We start from the raw sequence: 10,524 nt of genomic DNA, 5'->3' as shown, positions 1-10,524 counted from the left end.
ATACATTTGAAATTGTTTTTCACCCAACATGTTGTAGCTAAATAGTTAATGTATTATTAAAAACTGTGCGCTTGTTTGACAATGAAGGAAATAACACTTGATCTTGTCAGTTGAAAATCCAATTAATCCCATTGTAAAACTTGATAATGTGATCAATTTGCAACAAAGGCTAGAGAGATTTGCAATTTCTATTTCAATCTTAAATAGATAAGCCACTCAAAGCCACACTAGGATCACAGACAAAGCTTTGGTCAGGAAATATTTGCTTTTATTTCATACAATTGAGAAAAAAATATATGAATGAATGCACGCAGATATATACCAAGGTTTCAAACCAAGTATAAACAACTTCAAGTAAGAAAAAAGATAGTGATACAATAAATATGTTTTTCTGAAATATTACCTTCGATGTCTGCAAAATGTAGGCTCTCAAGTATGGTAGAATAGTCCCAATTTAAATGAGAATACAATTCCTATCAATCCAGTACATTGTTTTTTAAAATTCATTTTAGGCTTAGAGAAGTAATATCGTATTCCCTCGGTTTACCCTAGGAAATATTTCCTTGGTTTACCCATACAAATTCATTAAATCATAATGATATCAATTCAATCAATAATACTCAATGGTGGAGGGACAATGTATTTAAGTTACATTTCAATGTTTCAAGACCTTATTCCACTTTCAAAAATGATGCCCATTAAATTTTTTTTTTGGAATGGCAGTGAGAAAAAACTTTGAAAAAAGAGAAAAGAAGATTCCATGATTCCAGGTGAGTATGCTTCAACTCGACATGAGACAAGAACCCTTTATTTCAGTAGTGTACAGTACCATTAATTCTCAAACAGACATACAATATGTAACATGGTTCCCATCAAGTCAATAGTGGAGAGGTCAACAGAAAAGTATTATTATCCCAGTACCATAGCAATCCGCATAAGCGAGAAATATGCCTTCAAACTAGCCTGTGAGGCAGCTCAGCCTCCAAGGATGATGTTTAACCTACTCAATCCAGAGTTGGTTAAACATCAGTCTGGCAGGCAGAGCTGCCTCCAAAGCTACTTGAAAGTAGTAATCCCATCACTTCTATTTGTAACATGTTTTGAGCAATAAAATGAAACTTTCTTACAATATTGTCAGTAGATACATTTCTGCACTGGGGCATACCACTGTTTCTTATGTGCATTGCCTGTGTGTGTCTGAGTGTGTGTGCAGTGGTGTAAAGTACTTAAGTAAAATACTTTAAAGTACAACTTTTTTTATACCTTTCTACTTTTACTTCACTACATTCTTAAAGAAAATAATGTACTTTTGACTCCATACATTTTACCTGACACCCAAAAGTAATTATTACATTTTGAATGGTTAGCAGGACAGGAAAATGGTCCAATTCACACACTTATCAAGAGAACATCCCTGGTAATCTCTGCCTCTGATCTGGGGGACTCACTAAACACAAATTCTTAGTTTGAAAATTATGTCTGAGTGTTGGAGTGTACCCCTGGATATCCAGAAATAAAAAAAACAGGAAATGTGCTTAATTTCAATTTATGTATACTTTTACTTTTGATATTTAAGTATATTATGTACAGTACCAGCCAAAAGTTTGGACACACCTACTCATTCAAGGGTTTTTCTTAATTTTTTGTATTTTCTACATTGTAGAATAACAGTGAAGACATCAAAACTATGAAATAACACATATGAAATCATGTAGTAACCAAAAAAGTGTTGAACAAATCAAAATATATTTTATATTCTAGATTCTTCAAAGTAGCCATCCTTTGCCTTGATGACGGCATTGCACATTCTTGGCATTCTCTCAACCAGCTTCACCTGGAATGCTTTTCCAAGAGTCTTGAAGAAGTTCCCACATATGCTGAGCACTATTTGGCTGCATTTCCTTCACTCTGCGGTCCAACTTATCAATTGGGATGAGGTCGGGTGATTAGGGAGGCCAGGTCATCTGATGCAGCACTCCATCACTCTCCTTCTTGGTCAAATAGCCCTTACACAGCCTGAAGGTGTGTTTTGGGTCATTGTCCTGTTGAAAAACAAATTATAGTCCCACTAAGCGCAAACCAGATTGGATGGCGTATCGCTGCAGAATGCTGTGGGTGCCATGCTGGTTAAGTGTGCCTTGAATTCTAAATAAATCACATACAGTGTCATCAGCAAAGCATGCCCACACCATCACACCTCCTCCTCCAGGCTTCACGGTGGGAACCACACATGCAGAGATCATCCGTTCACCTACTCTACGTCTCACAAAGACACGGCGGTTGGAACCAAAAATATCACATTTTGACTCATCAGACCAAAGGACAGATTTACACAGGTCTAATGTCCATTGCTTGTGTTTCTTGGCCCAAGCAAGTCTCTTCTTATTATTGGTGTCCTTTAGTACTGGTTTCTTTGCAGCAATTCAACCATGAAGGCCTGACTCACGCAGTCTCTTCTGAACAGTTGATGTTGAGATGTGTCTTGTTACTTGAACTCTGTGAAGCATTTATTTGGGCTGCAATCTGAGGTGCAGTTAACGCAGATGAACTTATCCTCCGCAGCAGAAGTAACCCTTCATGTCTTAAAGTAATGATGGACTGTCATTTCTCTTTGCTTATTTGAGCTGTTCTTGCCATAATATGGACTTGGTCTTTTTATCATGACTCAGGAAAAGACCCAGATGCAGACAGTTCGAATAATGGATGTTTATTATATAAACAGGGGGCAGGCATAGGACTGGTCAAGGGCAGGCAGGGGTTGGTAGTCCAGGGCGGAGTTCGTAAGGTACAGAGCGGCAAGCTCAGGGTCGGGGGCAGGCCTCTGCTATTTGTAACATGTTTTGAGCAATAAAATGAAACTTTCTTACAATATTGTCATTAATCCAGGGCAGTGGCAAAAGGTACAGAACTGCAGGCAGGCTCAGGGCAGGCAAAATGATCAAAAAACAGAAAACGGGCTCAAGGAAACAGGCGTAAGCCTGCCTGCCATTCTGATAAACACGCTGGTAGGCTTGACGAGACAAGACAAACTGGCAACAGACAAACAGAGAACACAAGTATAAATGCACAGGGGATAATGGGGAAGATGTGCGACACCTGGAGGGGGTGGAGACAAGCCCAAAGACAGGTGAAACAGAGCAGGGTGTGACACTTTTACCAGGTGTAGCTGGTTGAGAGAATGCCAAGAGTGTGCAAAGCTGTCATCAAGGCAAAGGGTGGCTACTTTGAAAAACCTCAAATATAAAATATTTTTTGATTTGTTTAACACTTTTTTGGTTACTACATGATTCCATATGTGTTATTTCATAGTTAATGTCTTCACTATTATTCTACAATGTAGAAAATAGTAAAACCAAAGAAAAACCCTTGAATGAGTAGGTGTGTCCAAACTTTTGACTGGTACTGTATATATTTGCAATTACATTTAATTTTGATACCTAAGTATATTTAAAACCAAATACTTTTAGACTTTTAGTCAAGTAGTATTTTATTGGGTGACTTTCACTTTTACTTGAGTCATTTTCGATTAAGGTATCTTTACTTTTATTCAAGTATGACAACTGGGTACTTTTTCCACCACTGTGTGTGTGTGTGTGTGTGTTAGTTGCATTCCTGCCATTCTTTTAATGCATAAATGCTTCATAAACTTGTAGTAACTTGGGTCAAGTACCATAAATATTTTGTGTTTTTGTATTAATGTGTAATATTGTTAATATTATAATAATAATAATTGGGATAATCAACATAATTAAATGGTGTATCAATGTGTGTATGTTTCCGTTAGCTCTTGAATGTTTTGAAAACCAAAAATGAACAAAACAGTGTATTCCAGTCAAAACTTTTTACACTATTTACCTTAAAATAATAAATACAATATATACAACAATATATTTTTTTAAAGTAACGATAAATACAGCAAGCTATCGTTTTTAAAGCCCTTTTTCCAAAATGTACTGTTTTCTAAGGCAAGAAATAGCTGTTTTATTAGTGTTTGTTTGTTTGTTTGTTTCTGAAATGGTTGTAGTTCCTGGAAGGTACATTGAATTGAGTTTGTAATGGATTTTGTAACATGTTAAAAATGATTACATGTTCTTGAACAATCAACATCATTCAACATCTTCTTTTTCTGTTAAAACCTCCATCTCTGTGACTCTTGATCAAGACATTCAAAAACGACAAAAAATAAACAAACATGGAGGCAGCGAAATGGGCTCTAGGTTAATACACCCGCCATAACTGTAGTTCATAAGGATGTAAAACATAGACAAGGCAGATAGATAGACACAGTGAAAGAGAGAGCAGTTGTTTTAACTTCCACATTCTACGCACATTTTGAATCTAACAGTTAATGAAATAAATTTAAAAACATATTTCAGTTATTCCCTGGGCATGAAAACAGAAAACGCTTTGAAACGGAAATTTGTGTTTTCATTGGACAAGTTCTGGTAGTGCTTCCTCCATTTCAAGACAATTTCTTCAGTTTTCTACTGAACATGGGCCTATTTTGATCATACATGTTGTTAGCCATAGACACCACCGATATTGTTTAAAAGATTACTTAAACATTTCCCAACAGTCACAGATTCTCTACAAAAATCACAGCTTGTTCTGCCAAAGACATTTGTACCTTTGTGTACACGTTTTATACTGATTATTACGTGCTAGTAAGATATTTAATCAATATTGACATCCTGGTACTCAGAGGCTTCAGTGGCATTGCTATTAACTGGTCCCAGATCAATTTGCGCTGTACAGCCAACTCCTATGTTTGTGAGTGACGATCATAGGACTGGCTAGATAGCAGAGACAGATCTGGGCCCGTATTTATCTAGTCTCGGAGTAGGAGTGCTGATCTAGGATCAGGTCCTCCCTGTCCACAATGATCTGATTAAGTGTGATCTAAATGATAAAACACTTTGAGACACTTGATACATATGGCCCGGGCTACCATTCATTTCCACACCAGCAGATGACATAACTTTATATGCCCCATGGTCACCTGACACCACTTGCACTGCCTGGCTGGGTGAGCCACTGAGACCTGTGAGAGTGCCTTTCAATGAGCTTCCATGACTCACACTTAAGCTGTCAAGCATGACGGAGTACAGTGTGTGCGTGTGTGTGTGCGAGCACAAGTATCTGTGTGTTAAATGTACTGTATATGTACAGTGCCTTGCAAAAGTATTCATCCCCCTTGACGTTTTTCCTATTTTGTTGCATTACAACCTGTAATTTAAATTGATTTTTATTTGGATTTCATGTAATGGACATACACAAAATAGTCCAAATTGGTGAAGTGAAAAAAATTACTTGTTTCAAAAAAATTCAAAAACGGAAAAGTGGTGCGCGCATATGTATTCACCCCCTTTGCTATGATGCCCCTAAATAAGGTCTGGTGCAACCAATTACCTTCAAAACTCACATAATTCGTTAAATAAAGTCCACCTGTGTGCAATCTAAGTGTCACATGATCTCAGTATATATACACCTGTTCTGAATGGCCCCAGAGTCTGCAACACCACTTAGCAAGGGGCACCATGAAGACCAAGGAGCTCTCCAAACAGTTCAGGGACAAAGTTGTGGAGAAGTACTGATCAGGGTTGGATTATAAAAAAATATCAGAAACTTTGAACATCCCACGGAGCACCATTAAATCAATTATTAAAAAATTGAAAGTATATGGCACCACAACAAACCTGCCAAGAGAGGGCCGCCCTCCAAAACTCACAGACCAGGCAAGGAGGGCATTAATCAGACAGGCAACAAAGAGACCAAAGATAACTCTGAAGGAGCTGCAAAGCGCCACAGTGGAGATTGGAGTGTCTGTCCATAGGACCACTTTAAGGCATACACTCCACAGAGCTGGGCTTTACAGAAGAGTGGCCAGAAAAAAGCCATTGCTTAAAGAAAAAAATAAGTAAACACGTTTGGTGTTCGCCAAAAGGCATGTGGGAGACTCCCCAAACATATGGAAGAAGGTACTCTGGTCAGATGAGACTAAAATTGAGCTTTTTGACCATCAAGGAAAACTCTCTGTCTGGCGCAAACCCAACCCCTCTCATCACCCCGAGAATATCATCCCCATCGGCAGGGACTGGGAAACTGGTCAGAATTGAAAGAATGATGGATGGCGCTAAATACAGGGAAATTCTTGAGGGATACCTATTTCAGTCTTCCAGAGATTTGAGACTGGGACGGAGGTTCACCTACCAGCAGGACAATGACCCTAAGCATACTGCTGAAGCAACAAGTGGTTTAAGGGGAAACATTTAAATGTCTTGTATTAGCCTAGTCTACGCCCAGACCTCAATCCAATTGAGAATCTGTGATATGACTTAAAGATTGCTGTATACCAGCAGAACCCATCTAACTTGAAGGAGCTGAAGCCGTTTTGCCTTTAAGAATGGGCAAAAATCCCTGTGGCTAAATGTGCCAAGCTTAAGGAGACATACCCCAAGAGACTTGCATCAGTAATTGCTGCAAAAGGTGGCTCTACAAAGTATTGACTTTGGGGGGGTGAATAGTTATGCACGCTCAAGTGTTCTGTTTTTTTGTCTTATTTCTTGTTTGTTTCACAATAAAAAATATTTTGCATCTTCAAAGTGGTAGGCATGTTGTGTAAATCAAATGATACAAACCCCCCCAAAATCTATTTTAATTCCAAGATGTAAGGCAACAAAATAGGAAAAATGCCAAGGGGGGTGAATACTTTCGCAAGCCACTGTATGAACACACATGATGTACAGTATATGTTTATAGCCAGAACAAACATATTTTCACAATTCCACTAATATCATCAAAATCAATAAATCATAGCATGTTTTTGGGTTCATTTAATTGCTTTTACCTGATAATGTATAATCCTGAAAAATAATGTTAAAAGTACCATTTATATTCCTAAAACATACATTGAAAATTATACTGTTGCTGCTTCCTGTTGTCATGGCTTTTTGACTCATGGCCGAACTGGTTTTAGATGTCCAAATTCATAATCAATATGTTGAAATACGTTGTGATATTTTGAAGACCAATACATAAAAGATACTCCCTACATATGTGTCACACTTGTGTTCAGATGACTGCTAAATAAGTACCTTATGAACTGCACACAGACCAACATTTACCAAGCTGTCACTCAAGACTGGAATTGATTAGCTTGTTTTACTGTACGCATTATCAAGCGCAAATTAATCGCTCACATCGATATTGTATTGAAATCAATGGAAGTGGGACAACAACCGCGGTGACATGTACTGTTTGCGCTTTTCTAACAGACAAACCTCAATGAACATGGGTATACTACATATATGTCGATAGATGGCAACTTTTCGCAGCCATTTATCAACTTTATTGATCAAGTTTATTTCGGTAGATGGCCATTGGCCAATAAGGAAAAGGAAACAGCACTATTTAGACTGGACAATTTCAGTGAATGACCACCTCACATTGGGGTTGGCTTTCCCACAAATTAATTTGAGGCCACTGGTCCAGTGTCTATACCGGTCCACACTTTGCAGTGTTAAATTAGCACACTGCTTAGTGTACAGCCTTATTTCCATATTTCCCAGAGTGCCTTGCCTTTTGAGTGAATTGTAGTTTTACCACCTATAACTGTATTGTTTTGTGACAGAGACATGGTTGTTGCATTCATCCATTTAGTGAGATCCTTAGGGAATATATTAACATTAAAACTTTATTATTTAACACAATACAACAAGTTTTTAATAAGGCCTTATTTTGAGGGCCTTGTTTTAGCCCAATACAGTGGCCTGAAACTCATGGTTTTCAGGCCTGCAAGTCACATTATGATGAGTGATGTGATGAGTAATTCCTATTGGAATCCAGACAGACTGGTATATCCAACATTTTAAATTCTTATTCACCTGCATTCAGAATGACTGCTGGGTTGGGAAGACTAAGATATCAGAAATATGATAATGATGGACGTCGTTTTAGTTTAACACTGGTTATTAACACCAACACTGGGGTTCATTTACACCAAATAGTGTTAACTTAACACCTGAATCAACACTAGAAATGTTACACTGAAAAATCAACACTAGGTAACACTGGCCCATTTGCTGTGTAGCTCGCATTTAACACCCGCATTGAGTCAGGGAAAAACTGTGGACCAATATTACTATATCTATTGAAAGCCACACTAAAAGGTTCAAAGTCAGACATGCTAGCTATCCATTCAACCACAGTGCTTCAGTTCAGATACAGTACATTACTGCTGTACACGTCGGTCCTTATCAAAGTACCATGTGTTAACTTAAGAGTTTTCGCTCCTAACTCCCATCTTGGAGACATCACAGTTAAGCCTATTCTGAGACTCACTGCTCTCCAATGCTGGCTTCGTATCAGTGGAGGCTGGTGTCGCTTTAAATTGGAGGACAGGCTCATTGTAATAGCTGGAATGGAACGAATAGAACGGTATCATGTGTTTGATACTGATGCTTTCGTTGTAATTCCAGCCATTATGAGCCGTCCTTCCCTCATCTGCCTCTACTGCTTCATGTGGACCACATTTTCTACACCGGACACACTGCGTTCAAAGCGATGGATTCTATTCCTATTCCTATTCTCAGTCAGAACATGCAACTCACATCAGGTGGGAATCATTCCTCTCCCAGTATGTGGCTATGGCTGGCTGCCTGGCTGCTGTCATATCATATATGCCGTCAGTGTTAGCGTTCAAGAAAGGTAATAGCCTAGTTATTTTTTTCGAAAAACAAAAACTGACTGGCTGAGTTCTTGATCGTGCAGGAGACTATGTTGAACGTAGCAGTTGGACCACCAAATGTAACTTTCTCGGATCAGAGAAGCAGACTTTTTGAACGACAGCTGGCCCACTGAACGCAATGCAATTCCATTTCAAGTCCCATTGAACCACATCCACAGCAATCATAAAGTCCGTGTGAACACGAAATAGAGTCATAACAAGTCCTAAGATCAGCCAGAAGAGAATGTACAGTAAAGTAGAGGTGGGTTGGAGGGAGAATGGGTATTTTTTCCAACAAGTCTCTTGAGTACTTTAGTAATAGAAATACTCAACGAGTGCTTGAGTAAGAGTACACAGGCTCAGTCAGCAATAGTCTTATCCACTCTCTCAAGGTAGTGAATTCTGGATGGAAAACTATTTTATCTTCCCTTTCCCTCCTCCGTCTCGTAGCAATGTCTGGTTATTATTATTATTATTACTACGAGATAACCGACTCCTGTCCTCCCCCGTCCCCCCTCCTACTCCTCCTCCTTCCCCCACCCCCAGCTCTCCTGTCCTGAGTTGGGAAGAAGGGTCTTTCCTCACGTAGTCTCCCCCAGCAGGGATAGCCGGGGCCTGGGCTTGGGCAGCCTGGGGAGCAGCCCTGGGGAACTGCCTGGCGTCCAGCAGGTCCTTATACTGGATCTCTGGCCTGATCATCCTCAGACAGGACTGATGAGTAGCATTGTCCAGCCCAGGCTGGAGCTCATATCCCAGGATCTTCACCAAGCCGCTCTGGAAGGGCCTGATGGTCTTGTCGCGGATGCGGCTGGCCTCCACAGGTCTCCCGCCGTCCCTCAGGCAGGCCCGGGCCAGCACATCCCGGCGGGTACGGAGAAGAGCGACCTCCTGGTCCATCCTGGTTCTCCCGAAGCGATCCACCTCGTTCCAGAAGGAGCGGTTGAAGGCCTGGTAGAGGTGCCAGTCCAGGGCATTCCACTCGCGGAGCTTTAGACGTTGGTCGTCTGTTAGAGCCAGGGCGGGGGGCTGCGCAGCAGCCGCTTTACCCACCCAGGAGCTGCCTCCGCTGGGCTTCTGCTGGCGGGCGTTGAGACTGAAGGAGACGATGGCGTCCAGCGGCCAGCAGAGGGCATGGCGCAGCAAGACCTGTATTCATAAAGTGTAGGTAAGAGAGTGCTGATCTGGGACCTTGTCCATTAAATCTTATTCACTGTATCGAATAGGCAAAACATATCCTAGGTCAGCACATTCATAAAGCTTCTCAGAGTAAGAGTGCTGATCTTGAATCAGGTAATCTTATTCACTAAGGCAAAATGTATCCTAGATCAACAATCCTAGGCTGAAACACTTGATACATATGGCCCCAGGACGTGTATTCATAAAGCGTAGGAAAAAGAGTGTTGATCTAGGATCAGGTCCACCTTGTCCGTGAATGTAATATTATTTGCTATATCTAAAAGGAAAAACTGAACCCAGGGCCTGTATTTATAAAGGGTCTCAGAGCAAGAGCTAGGGTTATGGATGTGTCACTGCAACCTTAAAGGTCCTAAATTATGTCACCATTGCCCTTGATTCTAAGCATTGTTGTGTTGCTATTTGTATAGACTTGGCCAACGCTTTTGATACTGTAGACCATTCCATTCTTGTTGGCCGGCTAAGGATTATTGGTGTCTCTGAGGGGTCTTTGTACTGGTTTGCTAACTACCTCTCTCAAAGAGTGCAGTGTATAAAGTCAGAACATCTGCTGTCTCAGCCACTGCCTTTCACCAAGGGATTACCCCAAGGCTCGATCCTAGCCA

General features: G+C 40.3%; 1 protein-coding gene across 3 annotated transcripts in view; it reads right to left on the bottom strand.

Moving 5' to 3' along the window:
* Positions 1-6,736: 6,736 nt before the first annotated feature.
* gal3st4 (galactose-3-O-sulfotransferase 4) overlaps positions 6,737-10,524 on the bottom strand; it is a 55,968-nt gene continuing 52,180 nt past the window's right edge. For all 3 annotated transcript variants that reach the window (XM_045721846.1, XM_045721845.1, XM_045721844.1), the window contains one exon: positions 6,737-9,871. In XM_045721846.1, coding sequence (XP_045577802.1) covers positions 9,140-9,871 — 732 coding nt within the window. In that variant the 3' untranslated portion in view covers positions 6,737-9,139. The remainder of the gene's footprint in view (positions 9,872-10,524) is intronic.

Source organism: Salmo salar, chromosome ssa07 (genome assembly GCF_905237065.1).
Source record: "Salmo salar chromosome ssa07, Ssal_v3.1, whole genome shotgun sequence".
Taxonomy (NCBI): domain Eukaryota; kingdom Metazoa; phylum Chordata; class Actinopteri; order Salmoniformes; family Salmonidae; genus Salmo; species Salmo salar.
The sequence above is the reverse complement of the archived record's forward strand: the minus strand, read 5'-3'. Positions and strand labels throughout refer to the sequence as shown.